A 22743-nucleotide genomic window follows, 5' to 3' on the forward strand; every position below is an offset into this window, starting at 1 on the left:
AAGACCCTGTCTCAATGAGATGGAAGATGACAACAAATTCCCAAAAGCTATACTTGGACTCACTTCTACATGCATTCTCTCCCCCTCCCACATACATTAAATTTCAAATTAAAGGTAAACAAATAGTAATGTAAACTGTCCAAACAACTTTGTTAAATGGAGCTCACTTTTGCAATATAAAAACCAATGAGTTTTGTCTTAGACATTGGACAGAACAATGATTTTAAACACATGGTCTTTATGCTTTTAGCCTAAAAGAGAAAGATGCAGAAATAAATGCCACAGCAATACAAATATAACAATGAGATAGTACCTTGACTACCTTACTACTATCATCTACCCTAAAATTCCTGCTAGTTTAGTTCAGCAAATCTATTGTAGAACAATGTAGTATTTTATTACATTTTATAGTCTCATTTTGATCTCAGCTTGCTAAGGTATGCTTACATTATATAGACTATTTATTAGGAATAGCTATTCTATAATCACTTTAGTAGAAACAAATATGGCCACTATTTCTTAAGTACATGCTACTTGGCAAGCACAAAGCACAATATTACATTATATCATTTCCTTCTTATAGCCCTGCAACGTAAGGTCCTACTGCTGCTCCTGTTATTAATATTCCCATTTCCAGGCAAGAAAGCCAGGCTCAAAGGCTGCTTGATTAAGACTATACTGTCAGTAAGTGGCAGCCTGAATATATCCATCCTTAACCCTATCACTACTAGCAATATCAGCAATTCACTTGAACTAGTGAATTTACAACTTAGGAATTGTCATCTTGCAACATCTAGGCTGATTTTTCTGCTAACAAGGCACCTCTCATGAAAATGATAATTAACCTTACAAAAATTGTCAGACATGAATCAACTTTAACTGAACTCTGGAGTCTAATGAAAAACTAAAAACAACTAGAGAATATCATGAAAAGAAGAAACAAAAGGTGTTGCGAATTCTCAGAAAATAGTGTATGAGATTTGTGCTTACTCACATATAAGCTCCATCCTCTATAGACATAGAACCTACATTTCCGGCATGGCTTACTGGACCACATGGGAAAACATGGTAACTGTGGTTACATATTTTGACCTGGCAGGTTCCTGAAGCACAGATTCACAGGCTTACCAAACTAAACTGAACCTGGACTGGACTTCTATGATCATTTGCTGAAATTATATAAAGCCATGTGCCTGAGGCAAGAAGGACACTAAAAATCCCAGGAAGAAAGAGGCTAGGAGAAGATAAGGGCTTTGAACAGAGAGCAGAAATATTAGCTACTGAAAATAACAATAAATCAAAGGACTCAATACTCTATATTAGTATCTATTTAATAAGAGGATAGAAAAAAAGAAACGGCTGAAATGGAAAGAAATATTTACAAAAAATGCCAAAACTAAAGATAAAAGAACTCATACCTAGAAGAGGCCATAAAATGCCTAGAGAAACAAAAACCACCTAAACACAGCCACAATAAAACTTAAAAATATCAAAGGTGGGGTGGGGGCAGGCTGGAGAGATGTCTCAATGGTTAGAGCACTTACTGCTTTTCCAGAAGACCTTGGTTCAATTCCCAATACCAATATGCTGGCTTAAAATCATCTGTAACTCCAGCTCCAAGGGACTGATGCCCTCTTTCCAGACTCCATGGTTGCAGGTTAAACATCCATATACATAAAAGTATTTTTTAAAGCAAAGTAATAATGATATATTCTAAAAGATTCTACAAAAAGCAAGTAACAAATTAAGTTTAAAGAACCAGAAGGACATCAAGATTTTTCATTGCTATACTGGATGAAAATAAAAAAGATAATGGAAGGAGGTTTTCAAAACACTAAAGAAAAACATTGAATTAAAAAAATGTTCTTTTGAGACATTCTTGTTTTAGACTCAAGTATTAGGATTAACAAACATGTGCCACCACACAATGAAACTAGATTTTTAATATAACTAAGTTGTTTGTTCTATTGTCATGGCATTGTAGACACAAATTTGCATGGAGATATTCAGTTTTTTTTTTTAAAAAATATAAATCAAGTTGTACACTGAGGATACCTGCATTTTCTAACTCATTTCAACAGTGTTAAAATCATAAGACAGGATCTTGAGATAGTAGGATAAGTAGTGGACTCAACTACATAACAACTTGAAAGTCTGTCTTGACTACATAAGCCCCTATCTCAAATATTATAGCAAACAAAACACATACCAAACAAACAAAAGAAGAATGGCGGCCTGGTAAACAAGAGATACAACAGAAAGACCTGCTTATAAAATAGATCAAAAGTAAAAGTGTTAGGACTGGAGAGATGGCTCAGTGGTTAAGGCTCACTGCTCCTCCAGAGAACACAGAGTTTAATTTCCAACACCCACATGGTGGTTCTCAACCAAATGCAACTCCAGTCCTAAGGGATACAGGGGCCTCTGCTGAAATCCTCAGGAGCCAACCATGCAAGTGGTACACTAACATACATATACATAAAATAAAACTCAAGTAAATAAAAAATGAACTTTAAAAAAAGGTAAATTCTTTCTCAATAAGATGAAAAGAAATTAAGACAATAATACAAGGTATAACATAAACCAAATTATGTAAACTCAGAATAAGATTAGAGAACTTGAAAAATATTAGAAAATAATATTTTTGAAGCTCAAATCTGAAAAAAAAAAGAACAAATAAATAAACAATGAATAACATTGTAAGGATGGATAGGATTTGATAAAACTTAGAGATAACACATTTGTCTACCACTAGAGACAATCAGCACTACATAAAAATAAAAACAAAACAAAAAGGGAAGTGTGAAAAAAAATGGGCAGTACTTTAGAATACACAGCCTTGGTGTATCTACTCATCAAGCAAGCTGAGCAGACCTGCCCAAACCTCTGATGTCCTGGAATTCCAGTTGGATACAGTGAAGACACAGCGTCAGAGGCTTATCAATTTACTCTTCACCCTGCCTGCCCCTCTTCTAATATCTCAACGCCCATAATCAGCTTGAAAAAGTTAATGAAGAGTCAGCATCCCTATTTCCTGGGCTTGGGGACTGAGGTGGTTAGTATTGGGCTGTCTTTCTAGAGAAAAGCAGCGGTTTTGATGGAACAGGGAGGATTTAGCTAGGATTTATTGCATAGCTATAACCTACTGGTAGAAATATGTAAAATTGTTACTAAGATGAAGTTATAATTTCTTAAATGGTACAAAATTTACTTTGATTTCAAATTTAAGGTTTTCATTGGTATGAGCTTCTTACTGATATAAAAGTGAGATTAATACTGTTACTCTCATAGGCATTGTGCTTATATAACACATTTAGGAATACAAAGCTAAGACCCAGTCCTTCTTTAACTTTTTTAACTGATTTGACGTGGTTAGCCTGTGAGTTAAGGAACTATAGCAAATTTGTTGCTCTGAGTTATTGTTAGGGTGTTTTCTATACTTTAGAAATAGCTGAGAGGAGTTAACAGACAACAGTCCAGATTGCCTTACATGGATAGTTGGTTTTCAAAACAACAGAAGTCCACAGAATTGATGTTACAAACATTTCTGTATTAATGTTCATTTTGATTAGAGACCTGTCTGCTCCTGACAGCTTCCTGTCTTGGATTCTAAGAAGAAATTGAGCATCCTTGGAGTTACTCCAGTTGTGGTGAGACAGCCACGAGGCAAGAATTGCCTCTTTTCATCTACAGACAAATCACTGTCCAGAAAAGTACACACTTGTGGAATAGTTGACTGATTATATCTGCCAAGACAGAGTAATCAGCCCTTAATAATTCTGCATCACTAGGTCTGTCAGATGATCCTGGGCCAGAAGGCTGAATATCGGATGCTCTAATATTTTGTAGTATAGGGACTGTCCAGGTAGGTATTCAGTGGTCTCTATAAATTGACTAAGTTTTAGAAGCTATGCTTTGTGCTTCCCATAATTTCAGTTAACTCAGTCTTTCTGGATTTCTGATGGGGTTGAAGACTTATAGCCTCATAGCCAATCCTGGCTACTTACTTTGAGAGAAAAGATTTGAGAGGATGGTTTTCAACTGACATTCATTCTAAAGCCAAGAAAAAATCCAGATTCAGAACTAAGTCTTTTAGTTAGGAAAGATGACAGAGGTTCTGGTTAGACAATAAAATAATGGACTGGGTATTAGGTCTATCTTGTACCTTACTGACACAAATTGGTGTAGTTATGTTCTAATTGTATTTTGAGAGAAAAGTTTTATTTTAACAGGAAGGGTGATATGTAGGAGGAGCTAAGTTGGAAGGAGTAAGGAGAGGAAGAGGAGGAGTAAGAAGAGGAGGAGGAGGAGAAGGAGAAGAGGAGCTAGGAGACAAGAGAGAAGGAGAGAGAGAGAAAGAGAAAAAGAGAGAGAGAGAGAGAGAGAGAAAGAGAGAGAGAGAGAGAAACATGGAGCCAGATGTTTGTGTGTCTCCACCAGTCAAAGGTATATCTAGATTGGGTACTGGGTTATACTTCTGATTGTATGGGCATCTTGATATTGAGCATTATCAAACTTATAAGGCCTTTGATTAACATTTTAAAAAGTTGTATAAAAGCAAAAAGAAGGGGGATGGGATAGGGGTTTTCTAGGGAGAGGAAATGGGATGGCATCTGAAATGTAAATAAAATATCCAATAAAAATAAATAAAAAAAGAGAAAAAAGAAAGAAAAAAATTGTACAAAAAATTCAAAGCCAAAAAAATTCAGGAAAAAATGACAAGATTGATTCTAGATAAAATGACACAATTGAACATAGGCAAAGAGAACCTAGAACAATATCCATGAAGAAGAAAAAGAAAGTACACTTCCCAATTCCTAAAGTTACCACAAAACTACAGTAATCAAGACAGTGGTATAGCTTGATGGAATAGAACTGAGATTTCAGAAATAAATATGTAAACATTCTGGATTTGTTTACTTTTGTATGGATGCCATGAATGCTAAAATAGACAAAAACGGGTTTTTTCATCAAATACTCTCATTATAACCATATCCACATAAAAAACTTTCAAAATATCCTGCATACCACCCTGAAAGAATATGAAACATAAAATGTCTAGAAGAAAGCACATTGAGAATCTGATCATGACCTTGAATTAGGCAAAAGTTTATCACACAAGATATAAGCATTAGTAATAAAAGGAAACATTTGGATAAGCTGAACATAGTCAAAAATTAAAACCGTTGTGCTTCAAATTATGAAACAATTCACAGAACAGGAGACTAAGCATGCCAATTATATCACCAGCAAGGAAGATATCAAAAATATAAAATGTACATTTATAACATGAGAAAGGATAACCAAACATAAAAACATTCAATCAATGATTCAATTGATGTTTCTCCAAAAATGTTCTAGAAAACCTAAGAAAAGATGCTTAAAACCACTAGCCATGAGGGCCATACTGTGACAGCTGCCACAGGTGCTTGCTCCAAGTAGCCCTTGTGGCTCCACTTCTGCCATGATGATCCATGGCTTTCAGAGCAACCACCAGGACTTTTCCATGGAAGCTGACTGCATCCAAGACCCACATCATGAAGTCTGCAGATGTGGAAAAGTTAGCTGATGAACTGCATATGCCATCCCTCCCTGAAACGATGTTTGGAGACAATGTTCTAAGGATCCAGCATGGCTCTGGCTTTGGAATAGAGTTCAATGCTACGGATGCACTGAGATGTGTGAACAACTACCAGGGTATGCTCAAAGTAGCTTGTGCTGAAGAGTGGCAGGAAAGTAGGATGGAGGGTGAACACTTCAAAGAAGTTATTAAACCATATGACTGGACCTATACAACAGATTATAAAGGAATGTTGCTTGGAGAATCTCTTAAGTTAAAGGTTGTACCTACAAGAGATCATATAGATACAGAAAAACTGAAAGCCAGAGGACAGATTAAACTTTTTGAAGAAGTTCTCCTATTTGAAGATGAACAGCATGATCATGGCGTTTCCAGCCTGAGTGTGAAAATTAGAGTAATGCCTTCCAGCTATTTTCTGCTGTAAAGGTTTTTCTTGAGAATTGATGGAGTGCTCATCAGAATGAAAGACACAAGGCTCTACCATGAGACTGACAAGACCTACATGTTTCGAGAATATACATCCAGAGAGAGCAAAATTGCTAATTTAATGCATGTTCCACCTTCCCTCTTCACAGAACATAATGAAATATCACAATATTTACCAATTAAGGAAGCAGTTTGTGAGAAGTTAATATTTCAAGTAAGAACTGATCCTAACCCTGTGGACTCACAAAGTATGCCCTCAGAATAAAATGTGGTACAGCATACTCTCCATGTGGAACCTGACTGAATACCTTGGCTATTTGTAGGGGTATTTTTATTATGAGAATTATTTTCCTTGCTTATATGCAGATTTTCTGTAGCCTTCAAGGAAAATAAAAGATTGTTGCAGGCAGGTTCCACTCAACTCATATTTATACTGTTTTCAAGTTCCTACTCCAGAGAGATATGTGCTCTGGAACTTAATTTAGATTCTTAACTCATCACAAATTGTGACCTCAACAGGGATGGTATGTGTCTCATGAGAGGGACATAATCTGCATCCATCATGAAGCATCATCGTCTTCTACTGTGAAGAGGCTGACTTGTAAATGCCATCACTGAGCCCCGTGCCCGGTGACTTTCTTAGGATTCTGAATGCATGCTGATGTGCTACTCTGGCTCTAGGCTGTGGGCTTTCTGGTGTTTATCCGCACTTCTGGAGAGTTGTGACTCATCACCTATGAAATTAATCTTGTATTATTCATTAGTTGGAGTTTTGGGGCAACATATTTTGTGTGTTTGTACACACATGTATTTTTTAAATCTTTTCATTTAAATGTATTTGTCTCTGAGTAGTGTTAGATTACTTACTTTGATAATTCATTGTTAAAATCGTGGAGAATTACAATAAAATAATTGACTTTTTTTAAAAAAATAAAGAGGTGGGTGGTGGGGAGGAGGAGTGTGCTTCTGAAGATTGTATTGGTGTATCCCTGTGAGGAGTACGAAGGTGTGTCCTTGGCCATTTCTAAATATGACATGTGTCATTTTATATTTATTTGTCCAAGTGTCTTTTGTAAGAGGAGAATAAATAAGGAATTATGAAAAAAAAAAAACATTAGCCATTAGGAGACTGCAAGTTGAAAGCACAATAAAACACCACTCTATTTCTACCAATACAGCTGAAATACAAAGGACAAATATTAACAAGGATTGGAGAAACTAGATTTGAGAACCCTTTTACATATACAGAACTCCCTTCTTTATCTCTAGGGGCATGTTTCTACTGCCTCTGAACAGTACCAAACCTCATACAGTTTCATTCTTATAGTAGATCTTTATAACTTCAACTTACATATATATTTTATTCTCATTAAGTTGTAAATTTTTGCCTTTTACAGGTAGTGCTCTGAGGCTTGACATATTATTGGCATATTCAAACTTCCAGAATCACTACTCTAGTGCTTTGGAAGACAGTACTCTATAAGAATTACTTGCAGATAAGCAGTGTGACACTGTAGTCTATCAGATAACCCAGGAAGCTAAATGACTGGTAGCACATGCAGTATAGAAAAGCCAGTGTTATGGTTTGAATGCAAGATGCCCACAAGTTTATATGCTTGAACACTTAGTCCCCAGGTGGTGGGCACTATTTTGAGAGGTAGTGAAACCTCTGAGGCACAAGTAGGCCACTATGGAGTAAACATTGTATATTATAGTGGGCCACTGTTTGCTGCCCAAGCTTTCTGATTTATGCCATGTGAAAAGCAACCACTGCAAGCTGTGCTGCCACGGACAAGAGCTAGTTCTACCACCAGGCTTTCATTGACATGGTGGACTGAATACTCTCAATCTTAAAATAAACCTCTCTTCCCTTAAGTTGCTTGGGTTCTGTATTTTGTCATAGCCAAAAGGAAAGTAACTAAAACAACAAAAAGAATACATACAGTAGCATGATAGCACTAAACTTCCTTACACCAGGAAGAATGGCACATAAAACTTAGGCACCATTTCTGGAGCTTTCCATTTAGTATTTTCAGAATGAACATGAGCAAGATAACTGAAACTACAGAAACAGAAATGTAGATGAGGAGGTATATATACACATAAGGACTGAGAGAAAAAAGGGAGGTTTATTCTGCAGCTACAATATTTGTATGTGTACATACATATACACATACACAAAGTCTAAGTGGGTGATTGGGTTAGTCAAATATATGTTTAGTTCCTTTTCTTTTACTTTTGTCTACTTCAGAATTTTTCTTGACAAAGGTATTCATATATATTTTTCTAAACAAAGTATTAATGATAGTAATTAAAGAAAATCGATATATCATTTTCTAGCTACTATAAAAAATTGATATATAAAACACATCTTCCCCCCCCCCTTTCCTCAGCTTCCTTTTCTTTTCCTTTGTCTTTCCCTTCTTTTTATCCTGAAAAAGAGTCTTCTTATGTAGCCCAGGCTGGTCCAGAACTCACTTCAAAACACTGCCTCAACCTCATAAGCCACTACACCTAGCTTCTGTGAATCTTTTTAAAGACCTCAAGGTAATTCTTATTTAGCTATTACAATACTTGAACTTATTCTTCAAACATGCTTTGAACTTTTATAGATATCAGGTCTCTTGCCTAAAATGTTTTCTCCCTTGCTATTTAGCTGAATCTATCCATCAAGGCAGGATTTAAAAAGGACAGAAAAAGGAGTCTGGAATCAATAGTATCATTAGACAGCAGAAATCAAGGCCAAACGCCAGGCATTGATGGCACACACCTGGAACCTCAGTGCACACAGGAGGCTGAGAAAGATGGCAAATTCCAGGCCAGCTTGGACTGCAGACTGAGACTTTCAAAGAACAAAAGTGAAAAAAAAAACCCAAGGCCAATTTCTTTCTCTTATTTTCCCTTCCTCTATAGCAAAGTCTTGTATTCTTTAATACTTTACCCTCATAAAGGTTAAAAACATTTAACTTCCATATGTTCAGTATTCACCATGGAGCACAGAACAAACAAGCTGAAGTCACCTCCTGCATGTGTACATCTTATAATTCTGTCAAGCCTCATGGGCTGAAAGCAGCTCTGATTCTAGCAGCTGCTTCCCTGAGAAACTGGAAGGATACAGCAAAAGGGAAATGATAACTGGAATCTTAAACTGCATGTTTACTTTAACATACTTCAGCATCACAAAAACAAGTCAGGTTCATTACAGAACATTTGGAAAACAGAACAGAAAATAATAATCATGCATCCATCATCCTACCACCCAAAGACAGAAAATTCTTTTATATTCGGGTTCCTGCCATCTTTTAACCATCTTTCCTTCCTTCTTTCCTTCCCTCCTATCTGCCTTCCTTCTTTCCTTTGGAGACATGGTCTCTTCTCTATCACCCTGGCTGTCCTGGAACTTGCTTCTTAGATCAGGCTATCCTCGAATTTACAACGAACCATTTGCTTTTGCCTTCCAAGTGCTGGGATTAAAGGCATGCACCAATATAACCAGTTTAATCCTATTTCTCAAACATACATTTTGTCATAGTTGAAAAACTGGAGAATGCTAATTACACTATTATGACCATTACACATTGCATATGTACTGAATTATCAGTGTACCTCATAAATATGTATATGTCGATTAAAAATTAAATTTGGGACCTGGAGAGATGGCTCAATGGTTAAGAGCATTGGCTGCTCTTCCAGAGAACCTAGGTTCAATTTCCTGCACCCACATGGCAGGTCATTACTGTAACTTCAGCTCCAGGAGTTCCTACACCTTCATACAAACACACATGCAGGCAAAACACCAATGCACATAAAGTAAAAAAAAATAATTTAATTTGACCCAGACACAGTGTAATTCTAACTAACACTGGGAATTTAGAAGATATTGAGTTGAAAGCTAGCCTCAGATTTTAATTTTAAATATTAAAATCATTTGGCCTATTGAATTTTGTGTCCTGGTTTTCTTCTCTCTCTCTCTCTCTCTCTCTCTCTCTCTCTCTCTCTCTCTCTCTCTCTCTCTCTCTCTCTTTCTGTGTGTGTATGTGTATACACACATACATATACATACATGCATACATACACACATATGTGTATTTGTATGTGACACAGAGAAAAGAACATACTTGGTGGCTGTGTAGAAGATTCAGTAAGTAAAATGTTTGCTACACAACTGTGAGTGAGTTTGTATTTGCAGCGTCCAAGTAAAAGTGCAGTGTAAGGGTCCATGGTCCATATCTGCAACCCCAGCATAGGGCAGGGAGAAAAGCTGATCCTTGGAGCTTGTTGGACAGCCATGCTATGGAGCTCCAGATTCAGTGAGAGACACTGCTTCAAAAATTAAGATGAAGGTAGCTCATCCACCATCTTTGTCTACTAAGCTCCCATGTCCCTCACCAGCCCTGAAGCCATCTTTATACTCCCAAGCCTAACTCTTAATTCATCAGTTCAAGCACTGGCTGCCCCTGGCCTACCTCCTGCACTGTCCCAATCTGCAGAAGGCTAGAATCTCACTTCAGATATACAACCAAAGAAAGAAATTTGCATGCCCAGCTCATGTCACAAAAATACAAATAATATAAAAGGTCAAGATAATTTGTTCCCCTCAAACCCACCAGCTCTAAGGAACCCCAGAATTTTTTTAATTCATAAATTTTATCAAAGAATTCAAGTTTAAAGAAGATATAAATGGAGCATAATGAAATTAAGTAGGAAAACAAGGAAATATAAACATACAAAGTGATAAAGAATGAAGAATGAAGAAAATTCAGGATTTGAAAACTGAATTCAGTAAAGAGACAGAAATACTCAAGAGAACTCAGGCTGAAATGAAGATGGAAATGAAAAACTCAATAACCCATCTAGAAAACTCAGAAAAGCCTTACCAGTAGAATGTATCAAATAGAAGAAAAAAATATCAGTATGTAAAGATAAAGTAGATAAATTGAATCACTCAAGCAAAGATTATGAAAAAAATAAACAGATAAAAGAAACACATAAGAACTGTGGGACATCATGAACGGACCAAAGTTTTAAAGGCTGAATTAATCATTATGTGATCCCACCACCTATTTGCTACACCACATGGGAAGCTATACTTTATTTTGTTCAGCCTTCAGTCTAGATAAAGAATTAAAATGTAAAGGAAGAAAATGACACACTACTCCCTCAGACATGTCATACCAATACATCTCCAAAAACAGCGCCTAAGAGTTATTTCATTACACCAACACTGGCATGTGTAGATCTATTTTTATCAATATTCATCTGTTTATTCAATAATTGCTCACTGTAAACTTTCAGTATATTAAGAATATATTAGGGCTTATATATAAAACTATATGTTGTATCTAACATGTAATACTAGATTTTTTAAAAAAAAAATTTCAGAGCTGAGGACAGAACCCTTGCCTAGCAAGGGCTCTACCACTGAGCTAAACCCAACCCCTAAAACTTTTTTTTACTTACTCACTTTACATCCCATTCACTGCTCCTTTCCCCATCACCCCCTCCCACAATCTTTCTCCCCTCCCTTCCCCTTTTCCTCTGGGCTGGTGAGGGCCCCCTGAGTATGCCCCCATCTTGGCACAACAAGTCTCTATGAGGCTAGGTGCTGCCTCTCCCACCGAGGCCACACAAGGCAGACCAGCTAGTAGACCATATCCTGTGGACCTATTTTATGATGCTTAATAGACCTGACTTTAAAAGATTTTACCACCTTTTGGTTTTCGGCTGGCTTCTACGTTTTGCAGTACTGAGGGGCAAACCTACAGCCTGTGTGTGCTAGGCTGTTTCTCCACTAAGGAATATCAAATAGCCCACTGTATTGCTTTCTGATTTTACAAATGAAATGGATCATCTTTTCATGTATTTAGTGACTGTGCATTTCATGGCTCTTGCTCTATGAATAGCCTGCTTAACTCTTTGTTTGATATTTGATGTTCTCAAAAAAATCATTTATATAAGTCCTTTATATATTATGGACATCAACTAACTAGGCCTAGCTGGTTTTAAACATTTAGGTTTTCTAGTTATCTATGACAAAGACAGTTTTACAGGTTGGGCACGGTACCACATACCTTTAGTCCCAGCACTCAAGAGGCAGAGGCAGGTGGATCTCTGTGAGTTCAAGGCTAGCTTTGTCTACAGAGGAAATTCCAGAACAGCCAGGACTACACAGAGAAACCCTGGCTCAAAGATTTTACATCATCAAATTTGTTCATTTTATTTGTTTATTCCTTTGTTCTTATTCTTAAAAAAATCTATTCTTTCTCTGGAATAAATATGTTTATCACTTCTTTTCATTATTTCAAGGTTTGATCTGATCTTCACTAACTAATCCATGAACAGTTTGGGTTGGTACTAACATCTAACTCTAGTGATATGAATATTAAAGAATATAGCAACATCTATATATTATTTACACATACTCCATTTCATATTTGCTCATGTTAATATGCCTGCCTATTCATAAGCTGTTATCACACTATTTATTTATTATATAGTCTAATAGCTAATGGAATTATTGTACATGCAAATATACAAATGTACATGCATTATATAACTCTTCCAAAATATTCTTAGCTTATTCTTCCAGAAAAATTATCAAAATAATCACATCAAGATCACCTTTTAAAAAATCTTTGAGGATTTTTATTAAACTCTATTAAATCTAATATTTTTAAATCAACAATGTTGAATAATTTAACATTTTTTTCCATGTATTCAAAGTTAATTTACTTCAGTAAAGTGTTTTGCGTTGGCCAAATGGGTCTCAAACATCCTACATTAATTTATTATTGGTGTGCATATTTGCTATTTATACTGTAAAAATCCCCCTCATTATATTTTCTATGAACTAAATGTCATCTTCGTAAGAAATGAAATTATTTAAAAATTGTTGTACTAGTCTATACTAATTATATAGTATATAGTATATAAGTCTATATATAAATTGGATATGGTAGCTAATATCTGTAATTCCCAGCAACTTTAGAGACCAAAGTAAGAAGAACCTGAGTTCAAAAGTAGCCTGGGATATAGAATGAGACCCTCACCTCAGTCTCAAAACAAACAAACGAACAAACAAACAAACAAATTGTCTGTGAGATACACAGATCATGTTCAAGAATCAACTGAGGCTCTTAAAAAATTATCTTCACCCTCATTTCACACCTAAGGCAAAACTTTTTTTGATACTTTGAATAACTCATAATTACCTAAGAATAGGTTGCTATAATTACTAAGATTAGTCAGCTTATTAATGTGACTCATAATAGGCCCACAACAACTTTTCTTTTAAGATTTTATTTATGTGTATGCATGGTTTGCTTGCATGCATGCCTGTGTGCCATATGTGTGCCTGATAGTACTCAAGGAGTACAGAAGAGGGTGATGGATCCCTTGGCACTAGAGTTATAGTCAGTTCTGAGAGTTGTGAGGTAGCATGTAGGTTCTGGGAACTGAACCCAGGTTCCCCGGAAGAGCAGCAACTGCTCTTAACCACTGAGTTGCGCGCGTGTGTGTGTGTGTGTGTGTGTGTGTGTGTGTGTGTGTGTGTGTGTGAGTGAGTGAGAGAGAGAGAGAGAGAGAGAGAGAGAGAGAGAGAGAGAGAGAGAGTGTCTCAGATATTTTAGGCTGGACTATATAATAAAGGATGATGGCCTTGAATTTCTGGTCTTCCTGCCTCTAGTGCTGAGAATATCAGTTTGTGCTAGTATGCTCAGTTCAGGCAGTGCACAGGATTGAACCCAGGGCCCTGGCATGTTAGGCAGGATTCTACCACAGAAGCCACATCCCTCACATTCCAGTGTTTTTGAATCACTTGACCCTGTGCCATCATACCAACAAAAGAACATAAAGCTTTAGTACATGTATTTTCTCTGTCTGCAATTCTCTCCTTTTGTTTCTTTGCCCTAATTAACTCATATTCATCCTTCAACTAAGGATCCCTATGGCCAAGAAGGCTTTCAGAGCCACCACCTCAGCCCTGGATCTTTACTTTTTGGCATCATTTCATGTCTATGTGTCCACTGACTCATTAATTTAGTTTATTGGATCCATGAAGGGAAACAATTCTGTCTCCTGTGATTTCCAGAGAACTACCTTTCTTGGCACACGATATAGTCTTTTTATGAAAGTCTGTCAAGTAAGCAAAGAATAGACACAGTACATCTGATATAAGTTGATATTTCTATTACTAACAAATCTTTTACAAAAATGGTTCAACTTCTTAACTTTGCAGATGGTTTCAAGCACAGGAGGAAAGCTTCCTAACACTGGATTATGAAGACAGTGAAGACTAGAAAAGGAATGACAGCTTTACCAGTGCCTGAATTCCTGGGTTTCTTTTCTCTGTTTAGCCCTGGCTGTCCTGGAACTCGCTCTGTAGACCAGGCTGGCCTTGAACTTAGAGATCCACCTGCCTCTGCCTCCAGAGTTCTGGGATTAAAGGTGTGTGCCAACACACCCAATTCCCTAACCAATTTTTCACTGCAGTAGCCTTGGGTCAAAATTCCAAGAACTCCAGGGTTAATATACATAAATGTCTGCTTACATGAACTGAATTCAAAAATCCCAAAATGATATGGTGGGAGAAGCATTCTACTCTAAGGTAGCTCAGCTCTGGTTCATTCATTATGTCACTATTCTAACAACTACATGATTCTTTGGTTTCTCAACTGTACAGTTAGTAAAGCAGAATGCATTATCCCCACAGTTTCCTTTAATGATGAGATTAAAAAAAACCTTACCGTTCCATGTAAAATCACTTCTTGAACTTAAAAAAAGCAACTGTCTTTGCTGGCAACTAAAACACAAGTTAACAAGCCATTGGAAATGTCATCCAAATAATATTAACAAAGTTTAGTTAAATGAAACTTGGAAAGAATAAAACAGTTGGCTTTCCAATACAACAACCATTGAAATCTGTGTTTTTATTCACTAAAGCTCTATTTTTAAGTAGAATTTTTACAAGAAGGCCTTCTGCAATTTCAAAATTAGTAAATCAAAAATCAAAGTAAGCTTAATAAAAGAAAACTACATTATGTTTTCAGCTGTTTTAATGAATGTAAATGTTATATTATAGGCTATGATAATAAGCTGAAAGCCATATTAGCTCTAAAACCTCATTACTTGCTGTTCACAGTTTTTCTAAAATAAGTGACAACTTAAACTGCTAAAGTACAAAAGTTAAAGTTGTTAGAAATGAAGAATAATCTTGGTGTCATACAAAGAAACACATGAACAAAGCAAAAGTGGCTCTCAGCTCACTTGGTGTTTATTCAAATCTGGTGGAGACTATGTCTTTTTGCCATGGGCTAGGATCTGACCTCACCATCCTTCACAATTGGCTGGTTTTAAAAGCATTGGTTCAGGTGGGAACCAATTGGGAGGTATTAGCAGGAGGATCTTTGTTGAGTTCCAGGACAGCTGTGGCTACACAGACATTGTCTGGAAACACACACACACACACACACACACACACACAGTTCTAAGAATACAAGGTTGCCTTTGTGAAAAGCAAAGTTTTACCAGGTGAGGGGACTAAAACATTTACATAAAAATTTTACAAGATGGAGGAGATAAAATATGTGAAGTCCTTATAAAAGTTTTACAGTGTATAACATAAAAGACTAATATTTAATGTTTCTTACAAAATGAAGGGCTTAGAAATATTGCTGTGTTAGTAGCTAAGATACAGGAGTCTAGCTATTATAAAACTAAGTAGGTTAAGTTTGGTTATAAACCTCAAAGTGTTGAATTTATTCCTAGAAAGCAAGGATGATTCAACAGATAAAAATCAATCAATGAGGGAAGGATTTTTTTAAAAAAAGACACAGAAAAGGCATTTGATAAAATTAAATAGCTATTCATCATAAAACTGCTTAAAACAAATAGGAAACTTCCTTAATATAATAGGATTGATATATGATAAACTCACAGACAATATGCACAACAGTGAAATTAAAAAATTATCCTATTAAATCAAGAATGAGGTAGAATGCCCATTCTCACTATTTCTATAAAATATTAATACTGGATGTTCTAGCCATAGGACTTCCAAATTAGTCTGGAATGAAAATTATCTGGCAATAGATGACATAATTTTAAATGCAGAAATCTTTAAAAATGCCTCAAAAACAACTACTAGAGCTAAAAAAATCGACAATTTTATAAAAACACTAAAGAAAAATCCACTGCATTTTAGGTACTAACCATGGTCATTGTGAAAAAAACCTAAGACTATTCTATTCATAATGGTGTGATAATATTTAGTAACAAATTTAACCAATGGGAAAGACATGTCCCTGAAACTATAAGACTATAAAGTACCTCTGAAACTAAAGAGGACACAAAGACATCTCAGGCTTATGGAGTGAAAAAACTTTCTATCCCTTCAACTCTTAGTGATCTGTAAATTCAGTGCAGTCTCTATCAAAACCCTAATGGTATTTTTCACAGAAATAATAAAAAGAAGTACTCAATTTCATGTGGATTCTCTAGGGATTTATAGGCAAAAAAATTCTCTAAAAGAAAAATGTTGAAGCCTGACAGTTTTTCAAAACTATTACAGAACTATGTACAAAAGAATGTAGTACTACCATAAAGGCATACACACCAATGGAACAGATAGAGAAGACTAAAGAGCAGAACAAAGATGATGCAATGGTATTTGAGGAGAGTGCCAAGACCAGATATATGAGAAACAACTGCTGGGAAAATGGATATACACATGCAAAAGAAAGAAGCTAGATTCTTACCTTATACTATACACAAATATTAATTTAAAATGTATTAAAAAATAAAATGGAAAACCCATCACAATAAAAATTCTAGAATTATACTTGATAAAAAAAAACTTCATAACAGTGAATCTGGCAATGAATCCTTAGAGTTAACATAAAAATCATAAGCAGTAAAACATAGGACTAATCAAAGAAAACCATTTGCACATAAAACAATCAACATAATAAAATTGACAACTCATAGAATAGGGAAAACATCATTTGCCCACATGTTTGTGAGTTTATTTCTAGACTTTTAATTATTTGAATGAAGTTAGGCTTATGTCTGCCCTTACACCAATATTATATTGTTTCTATTACTGCAGCTATGCAGCAGATTTTGAAGTTGGTGTAAATCTTTAAAATATTAATTCCCTATTAGATATAAAAATTATAAACATCTTAGCTATCATATTGACTTTGATGGTATTGAAGTGATCGTTTGCAAGTAACCGTTATTTTGCTTAATAATGGCTCCAAAGCACAAGAGTCAGGATGCTGACAATTTGGATATGCTGAAGAGAAGCCTTAGAGTATTTCCTGTAAGTAAAAGGATAAAGAAAAAAAAAATTGACATAAGGACCATCCACATAGCCCTGACTTTTCCTAAACTCTCTATGTAGATGAGCTGACCTCAAATTCACAGAGATCCATCTGCCTTTGCCTCCAAAGTGGGATTAAAGGTGTGCACTGGCTGAAATAGTAAAATTTTAGTAAGTTGATTACGCAGGGAATGAACAGTCAATAGGACAAAACAGCAACCTACAGATTGGGAAAAGATCTTCACTAACCCTATATATGATAGAGGGCTAATATGCAAAATATACAAAGAACTCAAGAAGTTAAAATGCCAAAAACACCAAATAACCCTATTAAAAAATGGGGTACAGAGTGAAACAAAGAATTCTCAACTGAGGAAACTTGAATGACCGAGAAGCACCTAAAGAAATGTTCAGCATCCTTAGTCATCAGGGAAATGCAAATCAAACAGACCCTGAGATTCCACCTTATACCAATTCATGGCTAAGATCAAAAACTCAGGTGATAGCAGATGCTGGCGAGGATATGGAGAAAGAGGAACACTCCTCCATTGTTGGTAGGAATACAAGCTGGTGCAACCACTCTGGAAATCAGTCTGGTGGTTCCTCAGAAAATTGGACATAGTTCTACCTGAAGACTCAGATATACCACTCTTGGGCACATACCCAAAAGACACCCCTCCATACCCACAAGGAAATGTGCTCCACCATGTTCATAGCAGCTTTATTTATAATAGCCAGAAGCTGGAAAGAACCCAGATGTCCTTCAACAGAGGAATGGATACAGAAAATGTGGTACATTTACACAATGGAGTATTACTCAGCTATTAAAAACAAAAACATCAGGAATTTCACAGGCAAATGGATGGAACTAGAAAGTATCACCCTGAGTGAGGTAGCAAATACCCAAAAGGACATCCAGGTATGTACTCACTGATAAGTGGATATTACCCTAAAAGTACAGAATACCCACAATACACCCCACAGACCTGGGATGTGAGACTTACCCAGGACTCAATGTGGGTGACCTTAGCCAAAATGCCCAACAGTGGGGAGATGTAACCTGAAGAGAGAACTTCCAGTGGTTGGATAGGGCTCCCAGTGGAAGGATGAGGACATCAACCCACCTTCAAATTTTTGACCTAGAATTGTTCCTACCTAAAACAAATTCAGGAACAAAATGAAGCAGAGACTGAAGGAATTGTGGACCAGTAATTGGCCCAACTTAGGACCCACCTCAAGGGGATGCACCAAAGCCAGACAGTATTACTAATGCTATGTTGTGCTTGCAGACAGTAGCCTAGTATGGCTGTCCTCTGAAAGGCTCTACCAGCAGTTGACTTAGATAGATGCAGATACTTATAGCCAGCCAACCATTAGACGGAGGTCATGGACCCCTTTAGAAGACTTAGAAGGAAGACTAAAGGAGCTGAAGGTGATGGCAACCCCATAGGAAGACCAACCATGTCAACTTACCTAGACTCCTGGCAGCTCCCAGAGACTAAGCCACCAACCAAAAAGCATATACTGGCTGGTCTGAGGCCCCTGGCACATATGTAGCAGAGGACTGACTGCCTAATCTGGCCTCAGTAGGAGAGGATGTGCCTAATCCTGTGAAGACTTGATGCCCCCGAGAAGAGGGATGGCCAAGGTGGCATCCTCTCAGAGAAGAAGGGGAGGGGAAATTAGGTCAGGAACTCTGGGACAGGGGGACTGGGAGGGGGTAACATTTGGGATATAAATAAAATAATTTTTAAAACCTAACCATCACACCATGTAACCAAAAGTGTCAGCTTTGAATGCCAAATTCACCATGTAGGAAGATATTCATATATATTGTTTTAATTTATGGGGTGATTCACATATACACTAATACTTCAATAATTTTGGAAGAATTTGGAATTAAATTTGGAAGGTATAATATACCAAAAGTCTAGCTAACTTAATAACTAAGGAGGAGATGTGACAGAATGAACCATTGAATGGGGGAAGGGGGGGCGTGTTTCAAGAAAAGTTGATGGGGAAAATCCTCTGCCTCATGTTCTATCACAACTGAAGATGGGGATATAAAAGTGTGGCATGAGTCTCTTGGAGATGTTAAATAAAAACCTCAGGTCTGTATCCAGACACTATTGCCTTCATAGCATCTCCCCCCCCCCCCCCCGCCCCGCCAGAGTGATCTCCTCCTCAGTGCCTGCTCCCATCGGGCAGCAAGGTGCTTTGTGATGTCAAAGCAGCCTCAGCCACTAGTAGCTGAGAAGGGTCTTGCTGACCAATCAGGGCTCAGGGGTGTGGCCTCCCATTGTTCAGGGTGGGCTCATAAGAGGGTGCCTCTGAGCGCTCTGGACCAGAGCACCATAGGGCTTCAACATGGCAAAAGCAACCAAAAAGACAGACAAGCCCACACCCGATGTTCAACCATCAACCTCAGGTGCTACTAAGTCTTCAACTTCAAGTGCTAAACCTAAGAGAGTGAAGATTTGTCGTTGTCGTTGTCGTTGTCGTCCCCAAAACAAACCTAAGGAGAAGAAGTGTCAGTCCGGTCCCAAACGTACTGGAAAGGTAAGAAGGCCCAAACTAAGCCTCCTCCTTCTCCGGTGGTTTTCCCTCCCCAGCACTCCTAACCCTCTCTTGGACTGGCATTTATCCCCGCTTCTCAACCCATAGCCCTTCTCCTATAGTAACCCCTTCACATATTCCAGCCTTTCGAAGACTCATATGCCCTTGTTACTCTTTTGAACTTCCAGATTCAAAAAGCTGCGAGGAAGAGCAAGAACACCCTGCCAAAATTCTCAAAGACAAGGACCGATGAGAAAACCGCACCACCTACAAAAAAGGCTAAAAAGGCAAAGGGGAAAACACTACTTGCTCACTACCGCCAACTGATGGAAGAAATATTAGCAACTACCAGTATAGACCTAGGCTTGAGCAGCACTGAGAGCTCTAGCGTTTCATCAAGTGATCAAGAAAGCCAATAGACTCAGTTGCCACATAGAAATCCGTTCAACAGTCCGGCAGCTGAGCAGTGTCAAACTGTGTAGACAGAAGTGGTACTGCACTATGCTTTGATCTTGAAAATAAAATCAATCTGATGTGAAAACTATGTGTCTCTGAGAATCTCTGATGGAGCAAGGAAGGGGAAGGGGAAGAAGGGAAAGGGGAAGAAGGGGAAGGGAAAGAAGGGGAAGGGGAGAAGAGGAAGAAGGGGACGGGGACGAAGGGGAAGAAGGGGACGGGAACGAAGGGAAAGGGGAGAAGAGGAAGAAGGGGAAGGGGAAGAAGGGAAAGACGGGCACGGGGAGAAGCGGAAGAAGGGGAAGGGAAAGAAGGGGAAGAAGGGAAAGAAGGGGAAGGGGAGAAGAGGAAGAAGGGGAAGGGAAAGAAGGGGAAGAAGGGGAAGGGAAAGAAGGGGAAGGGGAGAAGAGGAAGAAGGGGAAGGGGAAGAAGGGGAAGAAGGGAAAGAAGGGGAAGGGGAGAAGAAGAAGAAGGGGAAGGGAAAGAAGGGGAAGGGGAGAAGAGGAAGAAGGGGAAGGGAAAGAAGGGGAAGAAGGGGAAGGGAAAGAAGGGGAAGGGGAGAAGAGGAAGAAGGGGAAGGGGAAGAAGGGGAAGAAGGGAAAGAAGGGGAAGGGGAGAAGAAGAAGAAGGGGAAGGGAAAGAAGGGGAAGGGGAGAAGAAGAAGAAGGGGAAGGGGAAGAAGGGAAAGAAGGGAAAGGGGAGAAGAGGAAGAAGGGGAAGGGAAAGAAGGGGAAGGGGAGAAGAGGAAGAAGGGGAAGGGAAAGAAGGGGAAGAAGGGGAAGGGAAAGAAGGGGAGAAGAGGAAGAAGGGGAAGGGGAAGAAGGGGAAGGGAAAGAAGGGGAGAAGAGGAAGAAGGGGAAGGGAAAGAAGGGGAAGAAGGGGAAGGGAAAGAAGGGGAAGGGGAGAAGAGGAAGAAGGGGAAGGGGAAGAAGGGGAAGAAGGGAAAGAAGGGAAAGGGGAAAAGAGGAAGAAGGGGAAGGGAAAGAAGGGGAAGGGGAGAAGAGGAAGAAGGGGAAGGGGAAGAAGGGGAAGAAGGGAAAGAAGGGGAAGGGGAGAAGAGGAAGAAGGGGAAGGGGAAGAGGAGGAAGGGGAAAGGGGAAGGGAAAGGGTGAAGGGGAAGAACTAGAAGGGGAAGGAGGGAAGGAGAGAATAGGAAGAAGGGGAAGGGGATGAAGAGGAAGGGAAAGGGGAACAAGGAGTTGGTGAAACAGAAGAAGGAAGAAACGCAGGTATACAAGAAGCAGGAAGTATTGGGTCCTACAGGTGTGGGAGCCAGACAAGAAAATCTAATGTCCAGCAGACAATGAAGATTAAGGCTGAGATAGCATGGAGCACTGAAGACAGTTTCTCCTGATACTTTCTTTACCTCAGGCCAAGGATGAACAGGGTTGACCTTTCCTTGGAAGGGGAGGGTGTACATATGTGAATATGCAGGTGCATGTGTCCATGTCCATTCCTAAATAGGTCAGAGCCAATTCAGCCAGGCAATCTCTGGGATTCGCCTGTCCCCACTCCACAATGCTAGGTTACTGGCATGGTGCTTGTGGGTGTTGGGGATTGAAATTCAGGTCCTTGTATATGTAGAGCAAATGCTATTAGCCACCGAACCAATTTCCCAGCCCTTAGGGTTGAGTGTTCTGTGTGTTCTGGCAGGGTGCAGGAACACTGCTTCAGGATATAGACTGTAGAACCTACAGAATGAAAGATATGGGGTCATCAGTATCGTCCTCAAAAACAGCACATCAATTATAGGACACCTACCTCCTTGTGGTGTGTCTAATACCCTACCCCATATTAAGCAACTTAAAGACCTTCAGAATGTCCAAACACCCTAAAAAATATATCAATATAGGTTGAGGATGTAGCTTGTCTAGCATGCATGAAACCCTAGGTTTGAACCCCAGCACTGCACAAACTGGTTACATGTTTAGAATCTCAGAAATGCACTTGGAAAGTAGAAACAGCAGGACCAAAGCAAGTTCCAGGCCAGCCTGGATATATGAGAACCTGTCTAAATAAATAAAGTACTTAATAGCACTCCCAAGGAAAATGATAGTGTTTAGAAGCCAAAAAGATGTGGAACTGATACCCCAATCCCTTCAAAACGTTGGACTTTGGAGGTAGAGTTAGACTGTGGATTGGTCTGCCTCCAATGCTTTCAATGAAGCAAGGAGCATTATCTATACCCTCTAAAGAACTTTAAAATACTATACCTGCCATTTCAAATACCTCTACCCTCTATTTTTTAATTTTTTTCATCCTTGGAGATAATGTCATCTAAGAAAAAGAAAAAAACAAAATGTGTGTGCTTATAAAATGTGTAGTGTTTGATTAATTTTGTCAGGGGTAGATACTGAGGAAAACATTACCAAAAGAATAAGAGTGAACATCTTCTTTCAGAAGA

General features: G+C 38.2%; 2 protein-coding genes and 1 pseudogene across 2 annotated transcripts in view; 2 read left to right on the top strand and 1 right to left on the bottom strand.

Moving 5' to 3' along the window:
* Positions 1 to 22743, bottom strand: part of Abcb7 (ATP binding cassette subfamily B member 7) — a 141228-nt gene that overhangs the window by 83261 nt on the left and 35224 nt on the right. The window lies entirely within an intron of this gene.
* LOC117694343 (TIP41-like protein pseudogene) lies at positions 5465 to 6324 on the top strand (annotated as a pseudogene).
* Positions 19657 to 20404, top strand: LOC143435570 (uncharacterized). Its single transcript, XM_076918747.1, has 2 exons — positions 19657 to 19886; positions 20072 to 20404. The coding sequence occupies exons 1-2, from the start codon at positions 19695 to 19697 to the stop codon at positions 20300 to 20302; spliced, it is 423 nt and encodes a 140-aa protein (XP_076774862.1). The 5' UTR covers positions 19657 to 19694; the 3' UTR covers positions 20303 to 20404.

Source organism: Arvicanthis niloticus, chromosome X (assembly GCF_011762505.2).
Source record: "Arvicanthis niloticus isolate mArvNil1 chromosome X, mArvNil1.pat.X, whole genome shotgun sequence".
NCBI classification, from domain to species: Eukaryota; Metazoa; Chordata; class Mammalia; order Rodentia; family Muridae; genus Arvicanthis; species Arvicanthis niloticus.

What these genes read in the sequence shown, in the direction of transcription:
- LOC143435570 (XM_076918747.1), top strand. Translation starts at nt 19,695, where the DNA reads ATGGCAAAAGCAACCAAAAAGACAGACAAGCCCACACCCGATGTTCAA. An exon ending in GTCCCAAACGTACTGGAAAG is followed by an intron (nt 19,887 to 20,071) that starts GTAAGAAGGCCC and finishes TTGAACTTCCAG; the next exon opens with ATTCAAAAAGCTGCGAGGAA.